Raw genomic sequence first — 24191 nt, 5'->3', positions numbered from 1 at the left:
CTTTACAGCCTAACGCTAAAATTGATTAAATTGTTTTTTTTATTTCTCAATCTAGTCACAATACCCCATAATGACAAAGGAAAAAAGTTTTTTTGAAATTGGATCAAATCTGAAATATCACATTTACATGAGTACTCAGTACTTTGTTTAAGCACCTTTGGCAGCGATTACATCCTCGAGTCTTCTTGGGTATAAAGCTACAAGCTTGGCACACCTGTATTTGGGGAGTTTCTCCAATTATTCTCAGCAGATCCTCTCCAGCTCTGTCAGGTTGGATGGGGAGTGTCGCTGCACAGCTATTTTCAGGTCTCTCCAGAGATGTTCGATCGGGTTCAAGTCCGGGCTCTGTCTGGGCCACTCAGGACATTCAGAGACTTGTCACGAAGCCACTCGTGTGTTGTCTTGGCTGTGTGCTTAGGGTCGTTGTCCTGTTGGAAAGTGAACCTTCGCCCTAGTCTGAGGTCCTGAGCGCTCTAGAGCAGGTTTACATCAAGCATCTTTCTGTACTTTGCTCCGCTCATCTTTCCCTCGATCCTGACTAGTCTACCATTCCCTGCCGCTGAAAAACATCCCTGCAGCATGATGCTGCCACCACCATGCTTCACCGTAGAGATGGTGTCAGCGTCCAGATGTGACACTTGACATTCAGGTCAAAGAGTTCAATCTTGGTTTCATCAGACCAGAGAATCGTGTTTCTCATGATCTGAGAGTCCTTTAGGTGTCTTTTGGCAAACTCCAAGCAGGCTGTCATGTGCCTTTTACTGAGGAGTGGCTTCCGTCTGGCCACTCTACCCTAAAGTCCTGATTGGTGGAGTGCTGCAGAGATGGTTGTCCTTCTGGAAGGTTCTCCCATCGCCAAAGGAACTCTGGAGCTCTGTCAGAGTGACCATCGGGTTCTTGGTCACCTCCCTGACCAAGACCTTTCTCACCCGATTGCTCATTTTGGCCGGGCGGCCAGCTCTGGGAAGAGTGGTGGTTCCAAACTTCGTCCATTTAAAAATAATGGAGGCCATCGTGTTCTTTAGGACCTTCAATACTGCAGAAACGTTTTGGTTCCCTTTCCCAGATCTCTGCCTCGACACAATCCTGTCCCGGAGCTCTACGGACAATTCCTTCAACCTCATGGCTTGGTTTTTGCTCTGACATGCACTGTCAACTGTAGGACCTTATATAGACAGGTGTGTGCCTTTCCAAATCATGTCCAATCAATTACATTTACTACAGGTGGACAATCAAGTTGTAGAAACATCTCAAGGATGATCAATGGAAACAGGATGCACCTGCGCTCAATTTCATGTCTCTTAGCAAAGGGTCTGAATTCTTATGTAAATAAGGTATTTCTGTTTTTAAGTTTTTGTAAATTTGCCCAAAAAATCTCACATCTTGTTTTTGCTTTTTCATTATGGGGTATTGCGTGTAGATTGATGAGGAAAAACATGTATTTAATCAATTTTAGAATAAGGCTGTAATGAAACAAAAATGTGGAAAAGTCAAGGGGTCTGAATACTTTCTGACTGCACTGTATATGCACTTTGATAAATCTAAAGGCTCTACATAGAATACTCTGTATTCTATAATTGACAGTGTTGGGTAGTAAGGTAGTCTGAAGGCCAATTCTGTCTGTAGCTAAAAGGGTAATAAGCCTTTAGCCAATCGACAGTCCATCTTACAGTATGCCCCAGTGGGTTATCACTGTCTCCTTTAAAAGTGTTGCACTCCAAATTCCTATGGCGCCAAATGTCTGCACTATCTAACTTGAAGTGTTCCAAAAAGTTTCCAGAGTAAGATTCAAGGTGCAAATCCATCAGGACTGGGGTTGCAAAGGGAGGCAATATTATTGGTAACTTTCGAAGTTTACCAGTAAACAACCAGAATTTTGGTATCTTTTCAATGATTTTGTGTAATCTATCACAAGAAATCTAGTGGCCTTTTTGTGTACTTCACATTATCACAGGTGTCTGTAATTACAGTATCTGGCCATCTGTGTGGCTTTATTACATGTAAAATATATGAAATAACGAATGAAGATGATTTCAAAATAGAATGACAAAGCTGTTAAACATTATCCTCAATTTAAACCAACTTATTGAACACCAGTGGTGTTTAATAGGAGGGTTTCAGCATGAAATATGAAAACAGTCAATAGTTTGCAGAGTTAATTCAATATAATTCCATTGTTGATTAGATGCTTTAAAAAAAATCTTAGGCTATTTTCTCTGTAACCATGTGGTCTATCTACTAGAAACTCATGGACAATATGGACACAAATACACAAAATGAATACTATTTATCAATAAAAAAAATATATAGAATAAATTACCAAAGTGTAAATTACCAAAGGAATGATAGATTGCCATAGATTCTCTGTTAATGACCAATTACTGAAGATTCCAGTAACTTTATTAAATTACCAGTAACTTTGCAACCCTAATCAGGACACAAAGTTGGCCTGGGACATGAGCTGGAAATGTGATTAGGGCTTAACCTGCTTTGGAAGAGAATGATCCACAGAGCCTTCAACCCAACACTATAATTCTACTATGGTTCCTCAGGAAACACTTAGCATTTATTTGACATAAACCTGTTTACTGTGACACATGATGAAGCCCCTCAAGTGATAGATGCTTCTGTTTAATGCGGTAGTAGTTCTTGGACACTTTGTGGTTTAGGTATAGGCAAGAGAGTCTGCGGTTGCTTTGGGCTGTTTGAAATCCAGAGCTGAGCCAGGCTCTCCAACATACTCACTGAAACGCCTGGGTGCTACTGGGGAAATACACCTTCTCGCTTTCCTGAGAGAGGATACACAAATTCTCACACACACACACACACACACACACACACACACACACACACACACACACACACACACACACACACACACACACACACACACACACACACACACACACACACACACACACACACACACACACACACACACACACACACACACACACACACACACACACACACACCTCCCCTTTCATTTAGTAAGCAGTGGTTCATCAGCGGTGGCCTGGTCCAGTGGTTAAGGAAATGGTGATCAGAGGGCGGCTGTTTCAAATCCCATGAGAGGAGACCGGCTGCTTTGTCCTCATGCAGGGCACTTCCCCAGAATTAAACGCCTAGCCATATGAGTGCTCTCTCCCAACGGTGACTTAAAATGGGCCTTATACATCACAACATAGGCTGTAGGAGGTTTTTAAAGATTCATAAAGGAATGCACATTTAATTACAAGAGGAAGTCTAGATTTGTGAGCTGACAATTAACCCTTTGTGAAATGTGAAGTTAATGAGAAATTGCTTAAAATATAATTTTCTATAGAAAACTATTTTCTATATATCTCTACAGCAATACGGTTCATCCTGATTCAGTAGCCCACATAATTGTAATTGAGGTTGTGTTGGGAGTTGCAACACAACTCCATTTGTTTAATGGCAATGTGACAGCTTAACTCTAGCAGAGAAAACGGGCAGAAAGCTGGCTCTCACAGAACTCACTGGAACGTTTGTGTGACTGGTTCAGAGTCTTGGTACAGGAGAGGGAACTCCACCAGACCTTCAAAGGGACAGCTCTTTGGGGAAGTGTTGACAGACTGGTGGTTTGGACAGCTTGCAACCTATTAAACATGCACTACGTACACACACACACGTTATGAACATATAACACACAAACATGTACAGGCATACACACACACACAGACACACACACATAGGGACACAGGCCTACAGGAAGCCACTGAATTATAGATACAGAAACAGGAAATTCCTCCCCCTTACCCTCTGTCACTCAAGCTCTAACCTTGTACCTAATCAATTAGCAGAGCTAAAGGCAATTTGCTGGCCTCCCCTGCAACTCACTGAATGTATCTCTAATTTATGAGGGCCTCTCGAAACCCAGCACACTCTACAGTTCTATAGAGTTCCTACCTAGTGGGTGGCCACTGGGTACTGTGTGTACCCTTGGAAACAGTCATTGCATGTTGCGCAAATCAAAGAGCAAGAGCATGAGATCTAATTTCCATCTGTACAAATTCGGCCCATTGTACAACTATGTGGAAGTAGCCAATGTAACTGTAGACAGATTGTTTGAGAAATAGTCTAGGATTTTGGCTAATCTTACATGGATCTCCAAACCCTCCATATGGTGTCTAAAGCCCCATCCCGAGCCGTCATGGTGTTTCCATTTGTAGAAACCTGACACCGGTCCTTGTATCCAGCCATTAAGTGTGTACCAGCCCCATCAATGCTGCATCTGTGAATCTCCCCAGGAGGCTGGGATGTAATCCCTGTTCCTCCCAGCCGCCAGCGGATCGGGGAATCTTCCTGTTCACTCTCTCCCAAGAGGATCAGCTAAACATATTTCCCATGAAATTCAATGAGGTACAAATACCATTAAACATGGGATTTAGTGCGAGACTACTCCTATTGCCCCTATAGGAACAAATATGTTTGAATGACCATATCTCATTCCGGTATTCCTTCCTGTTGTATTCTGGAATTCCTTCCTGTTGCATTCTGGAATTCATTCCTTAAACATAATGCTCATTCTTGATATTGTGACCGTTGACATATAAATTGTATGTTGAAAGTTGCTTGTCACTGTGACTTCACTTGCTCCTTTTCAAACTGGGCTAGGTGTGTCACTCATGCTAGGGACACGCATCCAAGTACATAATAGATCAAACTAAGTGTTGTGGTTGCCTTCGTTTACAAGGGAGTGTCTACACACTGCACATTATTTACTGGTGTCCCTGGCTCATATTTCACTCACTAACATGTAGAGTAAATAACGATGAGTCAGTCCATGGGAATTTCACATGAACTCAGAACACTGTCTAGCAATGTACGAATGGGTTGTTGTCAGTATAAATCAACACAGTGAAGTGATTAAATTATCACAGAGGACAGCATTTCCTTGATTTAAATAGTCACTAACTAATGAGCACGTTCACTAGACAGAACACACAGGGGCTACAGGATGATGATCAATTTTCTATGGGACTGATCAACACATTCGCTTGACGGGTATGGTTTAGTTTGCTTTAAAAATGCATGTGGAACAAGGCTAAAACGCCTATTAAAATGGGAATGTTAACCTCCTTGCCACAGGCGTTAATGGGAAGTCGCTCAGTAGATGCCGTCCAAATGGTTCAACTACATTATATTGCCAAGCCTCCCCATTCTTCTCAACAATGTAATGAGAATTGTCACCTAAACTAATGGATATTCCATAATTATCTCCAACCAGCTTTGATTGTAGAATTATTATACAGTCCCTCCTTTGAGCGGCTAGTTTGATTAGGGTTAAGGTGCAGGAAACCCCTGAAAAGTTAATTGGAGGAATTAAATTGTTAATTTGGTTACTCTTCACTTATGGGAAGCCTCTAACATTTGACATTGCTTTGAAAAGTTTTGACATCTTTGAGCACTTGACAGTAGCCTACTTGGGCACCTTTCGAGTGTGTTATGTAAGGAGGGAAAAACTCGGTCTTGTTTCCAAGGTGATGAGAGACTATCTCAGTGATTGATGTACAAGTCGTGCCGATATGCTTTAATGCCCACTTGGACCCACTGTCGAACGGGAGATGACCACCTTACAGATGTATGCCATATCACTCAATTAAGAGTAAACCGTTCAAACATAAAGTAACATGTTATTTCAAGTTAATTTGACTAGGTACTAAACTATACTGTTGCTCTGTGTTTCTTTACACCTTATTCACATCTATCAATTATAGGCCCGTGTGAAGGGGAGAATAAGTTTACAGGAAACGCAGATTGGAGCAGTAACAACTCTCAAAGTTAACCAACCAAACCAACCAAACAGTATTGGCAAAGGTGCTCCTGAAAAAATGTGTATACAAACAGAAAATCCAATTGATACTGTATAGAAGTTGTACAGATAATAGCAAATCTCCTCTCCCAGTGAAAATCAAGCCATGTTATGTGTGTGTAGCCCGGCTTAAAGATGCACTCTTAAACTTTTGCATAATTTCATCCAATAGTTTTGAAAGTTGTGCTCCAGATCCAAAACGTCTCCCTGTTCCTTGGGCACTAGGTCATCCATTTCGTGTGACTTGTTACGAATTTCATAATTAGTTTGATATCATACGAGTTTAGCAATTTGTATAATATGTTACAAATCCAATTAGTACAATATGTTACAAATATTTATTGTAACAGAGTGTGGCGTCTCGAGTGGCGCAGTGGTCTAAGGCGCTGCATCGCAGTTACTAGCTGTACCACTAGAGATCCTGGTTCGAGTCCAGGCTCTGTTGCAGCCGTACGTGACCAGGACACCCAATTGGCCCAGCGTCGTCCGGATTAGGGGAGGGTTTGGCCAGCAGGGAGGTTCTTGTCCCAAAGCGCACTAGCGACTCCTGTGGTGGGCCGGGCGCAATGCACGCTAACACAGTTGCCAGGTGTACAATGTTTCCTCTGACACATTGTTGCGGCTGGCTTCTGGGTTAAGTGAGCATTGTGTCAAGAAGCAGTGCGGCTTGGCTGGGTTGTGTTTCGGAGGATGCACGGCTCTCGACCTTCGCCTCTCCCGAGTCCGTACCGGAGTTCCAGTGATGGGACAAGACTGTACCTACCAATTTGATACCACGAAATTGGGGAGAAAATGTTTTTAAAAGATTCCGGAGTAGTAGGTGCATTATGCCTATTATAATGCATTATGCCTATTAAAATTCATTATGACTATTATAATACAGTATCACTATTATAATGCATTATAGCTTTGCATTGAGAAAAGTGTTTGAGACACTTCTATTGTATAACGATCTTAGCCCTACAGTAGGTGTATGCGTACCGGAGTTGCAGCGATGGGACAAGACTGTACCTACCAATTTGATACCACGAAATTGGGGAGAAAATGTTTTTAAAAGATTCCGGAGTAGTAGGTGCATTATGCCTATTATAATGCATTATGCCTATTATAATTCATTATGACTATTATAATACAGTATCACTATTATAATGCATTATAGCTTTGCATTGAGAAAAGTGTTTGAGACACTTCTATTGTATAACGATCTTAGCCCTACAGTAGGTGTATGCTCTGTGAGATCTGGAAACTAGTAGTTTAAGTAGCCTCCTAGGTGTATGCTCTGTGAGATCTGGAAACTAGTAGTTTAAGTAGCCTCCTAGGTGTATGCTCTGTGAGATCTGGGATCTAGTAGTTTAAGTAGCATCCTAGGTGTATGCTCTGTGAGATCTGGGATCTAGTAGTTTAAGTAGCATCCTAGGTGTATGCTCTGTGAGATTTGGAGACTAGTAGTTTAAGTAGCATCCTAGGTGTATGCTCTGTGAGATCTGGGGACTAGTAGTTTAAGTAGCATCCTAGGTGTATGCTCTGTGAGATCTGGAGACTAGTAGTTGTAGCAGGTTATTTATTAAAGCAGGAGGGAGATGACACCTCCAGCAAATTGCCTTATTATTTATAATGCTTCCTCGCTTGTTGTGTGAGAAGTTTTACAATGACAGCTCTTTGGAGCACTGCTGCTGCAGGGAGGATTAAGTTGAGACCCTATACCACCCGAACACTTCGGTTATAGGTCTTAGCCCTCTTTGCTTCCTCTTGAAAGAGAGTTATTTTGGTCAAGTGGGCTACTTTTTCTCGACAGAGTCTCTTTATCCTTCGGCAGTTGAGCGACACCGTTAACACTTTACTTAACAAACAGTTATAATACCTTATTACTACTTATGTATGCCAGCCTATTATGTGAGATCATATGGCTCTTAATATGTTATACATCTATGCAACACTTCACCAGACATGGCTGTTAGTCAGGATATAATGCCATTATAAGGTGCTAACAGCAAATTATAATGCATTATGACTATTATAATGCAGTATGGCAATTCTAATGCATTATGGCCATTATAATTAATTCTGACTATTATAATGCATTATGACTATTATGACTATTATAATGCATTATGACTATTATGACTATTATAATGCATTATGGCTATTATAATGCATTATGACTATTATAATACAGTATGACTATTATAATGTAGTATGGCTATTAAAATGCAGTATGGCTATTACAATGAATTATGGCTATTATAATGCATTATGACTATTTTAATGCATTATGCCTATTATAATTCATTATCACTATTATAATGCATTATGCCTATTATAATGCATTAAGACTATTATAATTCATTATGACTATTATAATACAGTATGACTATTATAATGCATTATAGCTTTGCATTGAGAAAAGTGTTTGAGACACTTCTATTGTATAACGATAACACACCACAGTTAGTGATCTAACTATATTTGTTACTCTCAACCCTTATTTATAGCCCATGTTCCAACAATGGTCTCTATAGTGTGCTTCTAGCCTTCTGGACCCACTCCATATGTTGATTTGACCTCTCCTTAATTGTATGTTCTGTATGTTATACAACGCATGAAGCAATATAATATATACTGTATATTGTGAAGCCTCCGGCAGTTTTAAGTATTTGTGCCACTGGTAAGCTTTGAAAGGTACCCCTGGCGAACACACAGAACTGAATAACATTTTCATGACACCATTACAATGACAGGGCTCATTATGGAATGCAAATGTATTTTTCTACTTATGATGAAGAAGACAGTCATTTCAAACATGTCAAACAAATCAAGAGACTATTAATGACACAGTGATCTGAAAACAAAAGGGCAAATTACTTGAGATGTTCTTGGGAGTACTAATGTCTGTGAGGATGACAACTTCAAAGAGTTTGAGATAGCACACACACACAAAGATCCTCTGAAAATATGCTTCTGAACGTGAGATGGGCGAGGGGAAGTGTGTGTGTGTGTGTGTGTGTGTGTGTGTGTGTGTGTGTGTGTGTGTGTGTGTGTGTGTGTGTGCGTGTGTGTGCGTGTGCGTGTGCGTGCGCGTGCGTGCGTGAGAGAGAGAGAGAAAAACATCCACCAGATGATTAGAAAAACAGATAGCTTGTATAGGGTAATTGGTTTCAATTCCACTTTAGACTCCTTAAAATAACACCAGGACTTGGCTGTTTTCTTTACTAACACCAGGGCCAGGCTGATTTCATTACTAACACCAGGGCAGGGATGTTTGCTTTACTAACACCAGGGCCAGGCTGATTGCTTTACTGACACCAGGGCAGGGATGTTTGCTTTACTAACACCATGGCCAGGCTGTTTGCTTTTGTAACACCAGGGCAGGGATGTTTGCTTTACTAACACCAGGGCCAGGCTGATTGCTTTACTGACACCAGGGCCAGGCTGATTGCTTTACTGACACCAGGGCAGGGATGTTTGCTTTACTAACACCAGGGCCAGGCTGATTGCTTTACTAACACCAGGGCCAGGCTGATTGCTTTACTGACACCAGGGCCAGGCTGATTGCTTTACTGACACCAGGGCCAGGCTGATTGCTTTACTGACACCAGGGCAGGGGTGTTTGCTTTACTGACACCAGGGCAGGGATGTTTGCTTTACTAACACCAGGGTCGGGCTGTTTGCTTTACTAACAACAGGGCCAGGCTGATTGCTTTACTGACACCAGGGCAGGGATGTTTGCTTTACTAACACCAGGGCCAGGCTGATTGCTTTACTGACACCAGGGCAGGGATGTTTGCTTTACTAACACCAGGGTCGGGCTGTTTGCTTTACTAACAACAGGGCAAGGCTGATTGCTTTACTGACACCAGGGCAGGGATGTTTGCTTTACTAACACCAGGGCCAGGCTGATTGCTTTACTGACACCAGGGCAGGGATGTTTGCTTTACTAACACCAGGGCCGGGCTGTTTGCTTTTGTAACACCAGGGCCGGGCTGTTCGCTTTACTAACACCATGGCCCGGCTGTTTGCTTTTTAACCAAAGATGTCCAATACAGCAGGTATCTTTGCGACCTTTGCCCTCACAAGGTTTTGCATTCTAATTTAGTTAGTTGTGTATTTTGAAGGGATGAAACACACACACACACACACACACACCCACACACACATCCAGCAAATGATGAGTTATGGATCTGAAAACACAGAGCTGTTGATTCAGGTGCCATCTGATTATTTTTGGCCACCAGGAGTGTCTGGAAAATCGGTGATAGATGTTCCAGGCTCACCTCTTCACCCCACTAAAGAAGACAGTAAGGGCCCCTGCTGCGCAAGGACTTTATGAATCTAACGTCTGATACTGCCAGGGGAACCTGATCTTTTTGCTATTTTCCTGAGTTTCTACTAATCTCTCATTAAACTGGCGATAATGGCTGAAACCTGAGGTGCCATCAGAACAAAGGGAGAAGCATTAAAGAAGCCCCATACGGAAAAGATGAAATGCTGAGATATTGTATTATACGGAGCTCTTATGTTTTATATTCTGCTCGTCATAAGAGAGGACAGGAAGGGAAGTCTTTGACGCTTTAAAGTAGCAAGGAGGCAAAGGAGAGTCTAGCACCTCACTGGTTGTGCTGTGGCTGCACGACGGAGCCAAACTTAATGTGCTTCCTGTTGCAGTACAAATTGAATGTTTTTATCAACACCTACTGCTAGATTAATCCAGTGGTGTCTTTCCCCCTGTTCTTTCTCTGTGTGTATATGTGTGTGTGTGTGTGTCTGTGTGTCTGTGTGTGATTGTGTCTGGCCCAAAATAGGTTTAAAGACAGAACTAGGCATCCACAGCGCTGTAACCTAACCCTCCCACACAGTAGGCATGAGACCCACCATCTGTTGTTGTGAGAGGATACCGAGTCACTGTGTGTGAATGCCCACCATGAAATCTCACTGCATTTGAACAATGTTCTGTTTGAGAGCAGCTGTGAAATACCCCCTCTCCATTTTGTGGCTTCATCAGCCCCAAACCTCTCCTGATAGTAAGCAAATATCCAAATCCTTCATTTGCCAGTTAGAAGGGAGCATCTTTATAACCTTTAATATGTGTTCCTATTTAACAATAGTGGTCACACAGGGGGGAAACTATTTAACTAACTTGCAGACTGGTAATCCTAGTAGAAATTAATTTCACATACTCGAGAAATAGACACTGCCATTTCTTATGTATGTTGTTGTTTCAAGTATCAGCCAATCAGCCGTAGCCTTGCTGAGTTGTTAGGCACACACAAAAAGAGGAAAATCTATCCCACAGTTCATGCAACACAAACACCACTGTGTGTGCAATGGAACCTAGCCATGACATCACTGTCCTGGGACTTATGGTAGACTTTTGAAATGAGCCAAATGAATGTTTGGGGTGTAGTGTGAAGTGCTGAAACATATGTAGTCAGACTCTCAATCTCTAAAATAATCACTACGACTACCTCTGGCTATACCTCTCAACATAAAACTCTCAACATTATTGGTCTACTTGAGAATAAGAGCAAAACTATTGGATAAAACGTTGAGTTTAAAACACTGAAAACAGAGTATCCTAGTGGGAAATCTTGACTGGGAGAAATGTCGGGAAAAGCCGCCAGCACTTTGATTTATCATACAAACATCAAAACACAATGTAGAGCTAAATTCGGCAGTAAAAGTAGCCATTAAATGTGTCCAACAAACATTTTACAGAGCGGCAGCGCCCACTTCATCATCCATCTACCTCTATACCACATTGACATAGAAATGATCACAGATACAGTAGTAATCCCTCATTATAAAATGTCCACACCGCTTTGGCTCCGAACGATAGGAAATCAGTGTACCCTCGCCGGCGGCTAGAAAGTGATGCCTGTCCATCTCCTTTGCCTTCAAAGCTGACCCACCATCCCTTCTGAAAGCTAAGCAGTCCAGAGGACTGAGAAGAGCTTGGATTAATTGAGAACCCGGGAGAGTAAAGCCCTTCAGATGGAGAGGGTATGTATTATGAGGAAGGCTTGCCTTGACAAAGCATTCATCTCCTCAATGGTTTCCTTAGGAGTATCCTCAGTGGAGGTGGTTCAGGTCAGATAAGGTTAGGTCACTCTTTCTCTAATGTAAGGAGAAGACTGACATAGCACTCAGAACGTCCCTCAGAGAATGTCAGGGAGACCTCACGGCTTAAGACAAAAATATAAACAAGCTGTACTCCTTTTTTAAGCTCCCTTTCCCTCAGAGAGAGCTTTCTGCTTTTCTTGCAACATTTAGTGTCGATTTGAATAACAAATTCAAAATGCACAGTGCAAATATGTGATTTACCAAAAAATCCCCAAGGCACTTTGTGTCTGTAATTTTTTTATTTATATATCAAACATGGTCAGAGCTAATTTCCCCCCTAAATAAGCAGTACTCACTTTCCAACTGAGATGGTAATGTTGTTTTGTTTTCAAAAGCGTATTAGGAAGTGAACTAGTACAGGACAAACATAAAGTGTACTAGGTTGTTGTACAGTACAATTAGTGATTCCTCTAGATGGCTGCCTGCATGTCAAAAAAATAAATAAATGAAATGGACAGCACTCCAACATATAATCTTCAGTAATTAATTTATTGACCTGCATGTACACATTTGTGACTCCAATTTCAGCACTCAAAATGAACTAGGCCATCATTATAATTGCCCCCCATTATCACCCATGCCTGTATGGTAAAAATGAAACCGAAATGGATTGTTATTGCTGTACACTCAAATATAGTTGAAGAAAACCATGAATGACAATCAACAAGACACCAAGCAGCTACAACTGTTCTCCAGTGGTGTCCATTCAGTCTTTAACAAACAGCTGGATGATCCTCTTGGACCTGTGGGCACTACAGCCATCAGACGTCTGGCATTGCCATGAGCCATCAGCCACTGAGGGAATGCTTTCTTTGAAATCAAAGAAAGCTGCTATACTGCCCATGTTGCATTGTGTCCAATGGCAGCAATCCTGCTGGACCTGTAGGCAGCCTTATACTGTGATCCAACATGGTTGACCGACCGGTGGTTATCTCCTGCCAGCTCTGTTTGGATGGATCATGTGGAAACTCAATTGGCTGCTGTCACCATTTTGGAGCTGAGCCAAAAGGTGGATCAATACAGCCCAAATGCACTTCCTGGACGACTGCTGTCATTGAACTTCACTCGTCATGAAATAATCATTGTCCAAATTGAAGACCATGATTATTTGAACATTTTAATCAAGTGTGGAACCAACGCAGCTCTCCAGCACCAGAGTTTCCCAGCCCTGCTCTCTAGATAGAAGATGCTGTGAGTCTCTGACATATTAAAGATGGACTTGACACAATAGTCATATTTTAAACCGTTCAAGAATCAGTGTCATGGTATTAGAAGAGATTTTTACGTGCACAACAAGTCACATGATATTCTAGACATTCTGCAATGCAGAACACCCATCCATCTATCCAACCAACCACCTCCCAGAGCCTTTACCCTCCCTCATCCCTCCCCAGTCATTGTTACTCTTAACAACAAAGTCATAATCCCGGGCTTGCGTGTTTCTCACAAAACAACCCACAAATGGACCAGCTGTCATGGAATCTGGTAGTCTCTTCCAAGATAGAACCATACAAGAGCCAAGAATGGAAAAAAACGATGACTGAGAAAAGTGCTTTACAAACAAGATAGAAATAATAAACAGATACTGAAGCAGACAGCAGCAAATTATTATTTTAGTGCCGAAAGCCAAATATTATTTCCCCCCCAGGAGCTTATCTGTCTCCTATTATATATCGTATATGAATTGTATCCATCCAAAACTTGGTTTTGTTTTAGCACCCCTTTTAATTACACATTTATTTTCCCTCTTGCATGTTTTCTTATCATTCTGTCACAGTGTAATTTAAAGCTTTATTGTGTGTAGACCTATTTACAATTGTCTTCAATCTGAATAAACAATGCTGGCCTTGCCAGTTGCCACGCAAAGTTGGGATAATAAAACATTAAAAAAATATTTAAATTCAACACCACTCCTAAAGTACAGGGACATTTGTATGCATCTTGTTGAATTCAGTCAGACTATCTATTATGGTGTTGTTCATCCATCATTGTTAGTCAGTTTCACTTAATTGGTAGGTATATCTTCTTTTCCAATCGGGACTGAGAAAAATTGGGAAACAAATAGTACAATATAACTTGACCTACATGCCTGTAGCATTGTAGAGGCGATATTATGCTGCGTGAATTTTTTTTTACACGAGCATTGCATGTCATGTGTCACTGTCCCTACCACTCTACGTAACCCCTTTTGCTCCCCCACCCTCTCCCATTCCCTCATGCTCACCTACGTCGCTCTCAGCAGTTAGTCCATCCGAGCCACTCTCTTTCCCACTTACCAACAGAAAATACGTTCGAAGAGGACTTGCTTTCGGCGGAGAAAGAACAGCGGCGGGCAAACACAAACTCTCACATACCTGATCCTAGATGTAGCCTAGATAACTTTTCAGGGTCTATAACACGTTTTACATGATCGTTTACATAACGATTACGCCCGTATTTTAATTTATTTATGTCCACGACATTTGATTAATCCATCCACTTTTCGGGAAACTTATGGAATTCTGAAACATTTAGTGAACAAGGAGTTATGTTGGTTATCAATCCCTTTGTAACAATTCAGTCCACTTGTACAGGAGGATGTATTTGAGTGTAATTTCAAAGGTGTAGGTGTAGTGGTGCGTTACCTGGAATCATTTAAACAGAATTTTACATCGGAAATCAAAATGGACCTTTGGGGAGTTTACCTATTTCATCTCGTCTTCTTCGGTAAGTAAACATGCGTACTTTCTACCTGTACTGCCCTACGAGATATTGCAATTAATGAGTATTGATAGACACGTTCCTCTGATAAAGATTTAATGGAATACAGAAACCAAGGAGATTTTCAGTTTTGCAACCTGTTCGCAATATGCAGCAAACCCGCATATTTGGATAACTCTTTCTGTTGAGCAAATAGGCTACTAAAGTATATTTAGGAAAATCAAGTATGCTTTTATTTTCTATCACTGACCTATGTATATTTCAATAAAAAAATGGTCCCACTAGCACAATTATATATTTCGGTGGAAGTTGATTTTATGGTAGAAATTATGAGGAGTGATTTAGTGGTTGCCCTGCAACAATTTAGCCTACATTTTAGTTGTCGGATATTATGTTTACGCCATTTGGAGAATCTGTGATTACTTCCTTGCAATGTATGCCACATTGAATCTCAATATGAGGTCGAAATGTAGTGACTGACTAGCACTTCATAAGTGTTCTATGGTGTCCTGATACCTGTATAAATAATTTATATGGCCCAATAATCTGCATACACCATTATGACGGGATATTGTCAACATGTAGGCTATTGTAGGAACTCATTGAAATTGTGTGTGTACGTGCTTGTGTGTACATTAACTACTCTCTGACAGCATTAGGCTACAACCTAGCCCAAAGACCTGCAGATGATGATAATGAGTTGTTTCATTTTAGCATTCAAACAGGGCCAGATTAAGAAATTGCCTGACCACAACCCCTGTAAACAAATCCATGCATCAAAATGCAATTCGATGGGTAGTATATTTACTGTTGAAGAAAAAGCCACTTTATAATAAAGCCATAATAAAAAATATGCCTTTTTAAAAACGCATGTCATGCAATTCTACCTCATGTACATGACAGAACACATTAACTGAATGTTTTTTAATACCACAACTTGATTTAATGGCTGGGAAAAAAACGGGGAAAATTCGCACACTTTTTTTTATGAAACACCATTTTCCACCACCATGCAAGAGTGGCCAATGCTACTTCCAGATTTTGTGCCCGCTTTCAGCCAGGGGTAAACAACAGACCACTGCGACCTGATTGGCTGAACGCAATACGCAACATCCTGTGCTATCATTCCTAGGCATTAACCACTCTATCATTATGGTTGAAAATGGTGTTTCATAAAGAAAGTATGCATATTTTTCCTGTTTTTTTTCTGCATTCAATCGAGTTAAGGAGGCAATCGAAGCCTTTGTAGCCCGAATGGAGAATGGTTAATGTACAAATTGGTCCATGGGGATACGAGTCTTGTCCAATCTAGCTGTAGCATTCATAGGACTCTATGAATCCTATGAATATCATTCTATCTAATCCTACTTGGGCATATATTTACTCAATTCAACCAGATACATCACATTTTTCCATCACTTTATGAGTGGTCGGACTGCTCTGCACTGAACTGTTCTACTGAACGTTTGACTGATTTCAGAGTAACAGTATAGAAAAGGTGACACATTCCCCCATATTAATAATTTCTACCAATTTCACAGAGGTACTTGGGTGGCTTCGTCATCATTGTTGAATGGCAGACTCTCTCAGTGTGATTGGATGAAGTCGCTATCGACTTTTTGCCTCTGATGCGTGCAAGTGAGAAAGGAGAGCCACAAGTTGTAAACTATCAATGTCTATTAGTCAAGACAACACTGACATGTTCATCCTGACCTTGTTGCAAGGCGGGGGTAATACCATTATGGTTATTGACATGGCCATGACACCAGAGTTGATCATTCCTATCTCAATTGGGAACTGGCATTCCCAACTTATCAACAGCTGGCTAACAGGAGAACAGACATTTACACTAAATCCTGCCTCAGTATTGATATTCTCTTCAGCAACTCTAGGACTGTCTTCATTAGAGAAATGAAGGGGTTGGAGGTGGGGAATTCTGAAAGGAAATGAATACAGTTATGCATTGAGAATCATAACATGATATGATTCAATGTCTATTCAATAGACATAAGGTGGAGAAGAGGTCTGTTTAAGCCAATTGGATGGTCTGCCATTTTCTTCTCTGAAAACGCAAGGTCAATGGTCTTAACATCCTTGAAACTAACCACATCATGTAATTATGCACAAGCGATAGTTAGTTCCTTTGGGTTAGTGTATACCAGCCTTTGAATTTGATTTTGAATTCAAGGTAAGGTAGCTAGAACAGATGAAGAAATTAGGTGTTTGCAGTTGTCATTGATAACGGATGGATCTTGCCGGTATGCATCCACAACAGTAGCTTTACCTCAACAGAAGCATAATGGTGCAATTTTCCAGCTTAAGTATTCAATCATTGTCTTTTGTTCTCACACAAACTTGCTGTATTTTAGGTGTTTTGTATTTACATTGGCACATTTCTGAGGTAATTGCATTGTTGTTGAGCCACTTGTCCAAACTAATGAGCACAGGCAACAATTCACAGCACAGGCACAGTGTACATAGATCACAATTTCTGTAGATGACATTATGCATTTATGTGGCCTACTGACGAGGCAGCAGTGTGGTTGATAAGACTGGGGTTTAACTCACATAACCATGTCAAACAACAGCATATAGATAGAACAGCCTGTTTGATCAAACTGCTCCCATTGCACATCGCTAACACTGGGGATTCATAATGATGTCAATTTCCAGAAATGCAATAAAAGAGCACATACTGTACTAAAGGAAACACTCGGTCTGGGATGGAATCAGTGACCATCTGTAAGAACTAGACTTACACATATTACCATCTTTCCATTTCCGTGGAGAGCATTATGAGAATATATGGTTAAATATAGAAGAATATTCTACAGCTGAATTTACACTGAGTGTACAAGACATTAAGAATACCTGCTCTTTCAATGACAGACTGACCAGGTGAAAGCTATGATCCCTTATTGATGTCACTTGTTAAATCCACTTCAATCAGTGTAGATGAAGGGGAGGAGACAGGTTAAAGAAGGATTTGTAAGCCTTGAGACAATTGAGACATGGATTGTGTATGTGTGCCATTTAGAATATTTAGAATGTAAAATAATATAAATATAAAATATTTAAGTGCCTTTGAACAGGGTATGGTAGTAGGTGCCAGGCGCACCTGTTTGAGTGTGTCAAGAACTGCAACGCTGCTGTGATTTTCACTCGCAACAGTTTCCCGTGTGTATTAAAAATGGTCCACCACCCAAAGGACAACCAGCCAACTTCATATAACTGTCGGAAGCATTGGAGTCAACATGGGCCAGAATCCCTGTGGAACGCTTTCGACACCTTCTCGAGTCCATGCCCTGACGAATTGAGGCTGTTATGAGGGCAAAGGGGGTGCAAGTCAATATTAGGAAGATGTTCCTAATGTTCTGTACACTCAGTGTACAATATATACAGTGCCTTCATAAAGTATTCACACCCCTTAACTTTATCCATATTTCAAATCAAATCCAATTTTATTTGTCACATACACATGGTTAGCAGATGTTAATGCGAGTGTAGCGAAATGCTTGTGCTTCTAGTTCCGACAATTCCAAAACTACTACCTTATACACACAAGTGTAAAGGGATAAAGAATATGTACATAAAGATATATGCATGAGTGATGGTACAGAACGGCATAGGGAAGATGCAGTAGATGGTATCGAGTACAGTATATACATATGAGATGAGTAATGTAGGGTATGTAAACAAAGTGGCATAGTTTAAAGTGGCTAGTGATACATGTATTACATAAAGATGCAGTAGATGATATAGATTACAGTATATACATATGCATATGAGATGAGTAATGTATGGTATGTAAACATTATATTAAGTAGCATTGTTTAATGTGGCTAGTGATATATTTTTTACATCAATTTCCATCAATTTCCATTATTAAAGTGGCTGGAGTTGAGTCAGTGTGTTGGCAGCAGACACTCAATGTTAGTGGTGGCTGTTTAACAGTCTGATGGCCTTGGGATAGAAGCTGTTTTTCAGTCTCTCGGTCCCTGCTTTGATGCACCTGTACTGACCTCGCCTTCTGGATGATAGCGGGGTGAACAGGCAGTGGCTCGGGTGGTTGTTGTCCTTGATGATCTTTATGGCCTTCCTGTGACATCGGGTGGTGTAGGTGTCCTGGAGGGCAGGTAGTTTGCCCCCATTTTGTTATGTTACAAAGTGGCAATCAAATAGATTTAATTGTCATTTTTTTGTCAACGTGGAAGATTTTTGATGTATTATCATTTTTATTAATGGAAAACGAAACACTTCATTAGAGAAGTTTTCAACTCCCTTAGTCAATACATGTTAAAATCACTTTCAGCAGCAGATTACAACTGTGAGCCTTTCTGGATATGTCTCTAAGAGCTTTGCACACCTGGATTGTACAATAATTGCCCATTATTCTATAAAGAACGTGTCAAGCTCTGTCAAGTTGGTTGTTGATCATTGCTAGACTGCCATTTTCAAGTCTTGCCATATATTTTCAAGTTGATTTAAGTCAAAACTGTAACTAGGCCACTCAGGAACATTCAATGTAGTCTTGGTAAGCTACTCCAATGTTTATTTATTTGCCTTTTGTTTTAGGGTATTGTTCTGCTGAAAGGTGAATTTGTCTCTGAACCAGGTTTTCCTTCAGGATTTTGCCTGTGCTTAGCTCTGTTCTGTTTCTTAGACTCCCTAGTCCTTACCGATGACAAGCATACACAGATCATGATGCAGCCACCACCATTCTTGAAAATATGAAGAGTGGTACTCAGTGATGTGTTCTGTTGGATTTGCCCCAAACATAGCGTTTTATATTTAAGACAAAGAGTTAATTGCTTTGACACATTTTTCGCAGTATTACTTGAATTATATGTTTTATAATATTTTTATTCTGTACTGGCTTCCTTCTTTTCACTCTGTCATTTATGTTAGTATTGTGTAGTAACTACAATGTTGTTGATGCATCATAATTTTTCTCTTATCACAGCCATTAAACTCTGTAACAGTTTTAAAGTCACCATTGGCCTCATGTATAAATTCCTGAGCGGTTTCCTTTCTCTCCAGCAAATGAGTTAGGAAGGACGCATGTATCTTTGTTTTGACCTGGTGTATTGATACACCTTCCAAAATGTAAAATGAATAACTGCACCATGCTCAAAGGGATATTCGATGTCAGGTTTCCATCTTTGCAAACCATACGAAAACCTCCCTGGTCTTTGTGGTTGTGTGCTTGAAATTCACTGCTCAATATAGGGACGTTACAATTATCTGTATGTGTGGGTTACAGAGATGGGGTAGTCATTTAAAAATCATGTTAAACACTATTGCACAAAAGTTAAGTCCATGCAACTCATTATGTGACTTGTTAGCACATTTTTACTCCTGAACTTATTTAGGCTTGCCATAACAAAAAGGTTGAATACTTACTGACTCAAGACATTTAATTTCTAATTAATTTGTAAACACTTCTAAAAACATAATGCGGTATTGTGTGTAGATCAGTGACACAAAATTTGTAACACAGCAACATTTGGAAAAGTCAAGCGGTGTGTGAATACTTTCTGAAGGCACTATGCTTGTGTGTATGTATGTCTATACACTGCTCAAAAAAATTAAGGGAACACTTAAACAACACAATGTATCTCCAAGTCAATCACATTTCTGTGAAATCAAACTGTCCACTTAGGGAGCAACACTGATTGACAATAAATGTTGCATGCTGTTGTGCAAATGGAATAGACAACAGGTGGAAATGTATAGGCAATTAGCAAGACACCCCCAATAAAGGAGTGGTTCTGCAGGTGGGGACCACAGACCACTTCTCAGTTCCTATGCTTCCCGGCTGATGTTTTGGTCACTTTTGAATGCTGGCGGTGCTTTCACTCTAGTGGTAGTACAACCCACACAAGTGGCTCAGGTAGTGCAGGTCATCCAGGATGGCACATCAATGCGATCTGTGGCAAAAAGGTTTGCTGTATCTGTCAGCGTAGTGTCCAGAGCATGGAGGCGCTACCAGGAGACAGGCCAGTACATCAGGAGATGTGGAGGAGGCCGTAGGAGGGCAACAACCCAGCAGCAGGACCGCTACCTCCACCTTTGTGTAAGGAGGAGCAGGAGGAGCACTACCAGAGCCCTGCAAAACAACCTCCAGCAGGCCACAAATGTGCATGTGTCTGCTCAAACGGCCAGAAACAGAGTCCATGAGGGTGGTATGAGGGCCTGACGTCCACAGGTGGGGGTTGTGCTTACAGCCGGGTCAGTCATGGTGTGGGGTGGCATTTCTTTGGGGGGCCATTTGCTCGCCCTCCATGTGCTCGCCAGAGGTAACCTGACTGCCATTAGGTACAGAGATGAGATCCTCAGACCCCTTATGAGACCATATGCTGGTGCCCTGGGTTCCTCCTAATGCAAGACAATGCTAGACCTCATGTGGCTGGAGTGTGTCAGCAGTTCCTGCAAGAGGAAGGCATTGATGCTATGGACTGGCCCGCCCGTTCCCCAGGCCTGAATCCAATTGAGCACATCTGGGACATCATGTCTCGCTCCATCCACCAACGCCACGTTGCACCACAGACTGTCCAAGAGTTGGCGGATGGTTTAGTCCAGGTCTGGGAGGAGATCCCTCAGGAGACCATCCGCCACCTCATCAGGAGCATGCCCAGGCGTTGTAGGCACGTGGAGGCCTCATTTTGACTAGTTTTAAGGACATTACATCAAAGTTGGATCAGCATGTAGTGTGGTTTTCCACTTTAATTTTGAGTGTGACTCCAAATCCAGATCTCCATGGGTTGATAAATTTGATTTCCATTGATAATTTTTGTGTGATTTTATTGTCAGCACATTCAACTATGTAAAGAAAAAAGTATTTAATAAGAATATTTCATTCATTCAGATCTAGGATGTGTTATTTTAGTGTTCCCTTTATTTTTTTGAGCAGTGTATATATATATATATATATATTCCTGACTATTCTACAGTATTTCGATATATATATATATATATATATATATATATATATATATATAAAATATCGAAATACCGTATCTTAGGTTGCTGTAAACCTGATGACTCATTAAGACTAGCTGGTTTTGTGAAACTACAGTAATCTCTACCTCTTTGGGTTCGAGAGAGATGTAGACCAAGAGGGATGATGATCTTCCTTCCAGGGCCTAGGGTCTCAAAGAAGACATTCATCTAACAGGAAGGCCAGATACTGCATTCAGATGAGTTGGAGCTCAGTGTGAATAACCACCTTGTCCACCCCAATGAGAAAGGAGAAGAATTTAAAAAGCCAGAAGAGACTGTCCAAGCATTGATAGTATCTGCATGATGAATGTGCACACGGTTTGCCTTTGACAGATCCATATGGGGGCCAAAACGATACAGGATTGAATACGTTTGTGCAATGCAATGTTCCCTTTTTGGTTTTTCTATTTATTCGCCCACCATGTTAACTTAGAGATACCATCTATGGTACATCAGTCAGATCACTACCATTTGATATCAAGAAGCCAAGTCCAACTGTAGCGCAAGGTGATTGCATTGAATATTATTGGTTCATATTGAATGGGTAAGAAATGATCTCGGGTGGCATCGAGACTAGGAACCATTTCAATTTGAAAATGATTGACAACTACTCCATACCAGGAGTGAGAGTTTTGAATTGGTAGGGATTAATCTAATGGCTGAAAATTAGCTTTAAACTATCAAACTTAAGACATTTCTGCTTTAGAAAAATACAACAGGCACTAATCACGGATAAATGAGCACTTTTACAGTGTGTAATGTTCACACCTGATTCTGTCTGCTTTTCAATATGAGTCAGATGAACCGAAATGCAGACAGAATCGCTTCTAATGGATTCAATGGGTTCCTCACTATTCTAATGGAGTCAATGGGTTCCTTACTATTCTAATGGAGTCAATGCGTTCCTTACTATTCTAATGGAGTCAATGGGTTCCTGACTATTCTAATGGAGTCAATGCGTTCCTTACTATTCTAATGGAGTCAATGCGTTCCTTACTATTCTAATGGAGTCAATAGGTTTCTCACTATTTTATGGAGTCAATGGATACCTCACTATTCTATCATATAGGTCATGTGAGGTTTAAGGGTTTTGACATTGTGGGGCATGACTCGTGTCTTTAATGGAGACAGATAAGCCATCCCCAAGCATGCTATCACCAAGCATATTGGCTGTGCTCTTGTAAGGGATTTGTCACAAATCTCATTTGAGGCAGGTATTACCGATGATGAGCATATAGCAGATGTGCACGGCTTTCTCATGTGGGAGAAATGGCCAAGTCATTACAATCACATCAGATGCTCATATGTATCATTGTTGATGATAAAAAACAACTCCTATTGTTGTCTTCATAATAAGACTTGTCCTCAGGAGTAGGTGTGACCCTTTGTCCTTGTGAGGTAGAACAATAGAAAATGCATCACTAAAAACTGCAACTGATCTTCACATTATAAAGAAATATTAGGAAGCAATCAATTTCAATATTGAATTGTAATGCCTATAATAACCAATATAACAATATTATACTATTGTCACATGCGTCACATCATAAAATTATGTGATTTTGATGTCTTTGAGTAGGTCACATGAACAGATTTCATTCAGATCTTGTTTTTATACGGTAGTGGAAACAATTTCCTCCTCAGATTTGTATCATTTCAGTTAAGTACCGTAGCCGTTTCATCCCCTGAATAAAAATAAAATCATCAAAAGGATACATACTGTAGCATCCACCTAGTTATCCACCCATCCAGACCCAGTCATTAGTGTTTGAGATGTGATCATCATGATGTTCTTCCTGGTAGAACCTGACGTTAAAAGCTGTTAGCTGCCTCTGTTCCCTTGCTATTGTCTGGGCCTTATAGATGTTTTAAAACCTATTGTCTGGGCCTTATAGATGCTTTACAACCTATTGTCTGGGCCTTATAGATGCTTTACAACCTATTGTCTTGGCCTTATAGATGCTTTGAAACCTATTGTCTGGGCCTTATAGATGCTTTACAACCTATTGTCTGGGCCTTATAGATGCTTTGAAACCTATTGTCTGGGCCTTATAGATGCTTTGAAACCTATTGTCTGGGCCTTATAGATGCTTTGAAACCTATTGTCTGGGCCTTATAGATGCTTTGAAACCTATTGTCTGGGCCTTATAGATGCTTTGAAACCTATTGTCTGGGCCTTATAGATGCTTTACAACCTATTGTCTGGGCCTTATAGATGCTTTGAAACCTATTGTCTGGGCCTTATAGATGCTTTACAACCTATTGTCTGGGCCTTATAGATGCTTTACAACCTATTGTCTGGGCCTTATAGATGCTTTAAAACCTATTGTCTGGGCCTTATAGATGCTTTAAAACCTATTGTCTGGGCCTTATAGATGCTTTAAACCCTATTGTCTGGGCCTTATAGATGCTTTAAAACCTATTGCCTGGGCCTTATAGACGCTTTAAACCTTGCTGCCCGGAACTTTGCCATTCATCTAGTGCCAATCAGCTTGATGGCTTTGACCTTTCCTCCTGACATTATTCAATACTACAC

General features: G+C 40.7%; 1 protein-coding gene across 2 annotated transcripts in view; it reads left to right on the top strand.

Moving 5' to 3' along the window:
* Positions 1-14161: 14161 nt before the first annotated feature.
* The window catches only part of LOC110489002 (GDNF family receptor alpha-4), a 114859-nt gene continuing 104829 nt past the window's right edge, over positions 14162-24191 (top strand). For both annotated transcript variants that reach the window (XM_021561534.3, XM_021561533.3), the window contains exon 1: positions 14162-14659. In XM_021561534.3, the coding sequence (XP_021417209.1) occupies positions 14617-14659 (43 nt within the window). In that variant the 5' untranslated portion in view covers positions 14162-14616. The remainder of the gene's footprint in view (positions 14660-24191) is intronic.

This window comes from Oncorhynchus mykiss, chromosome 14 (assembly GCF_057628025.1).
Source record: "Oncorhynchus mykiss isolate SJ-2025 chromosome 14, ASM5762802v1, whole genome shotgun sequence".
Classification (NCBI taxonomy): Eukaryota; Metazoa; Chordata; class Actinopteri; order Salmoniformes; family Salmonidae; genus Oncorhynchus; species Oncorhynchus mykiss.
Note: the sequence above shows the minus strand (reverse complement) of the source record. Positions and strands in the feature narration are given on the sequence as shown.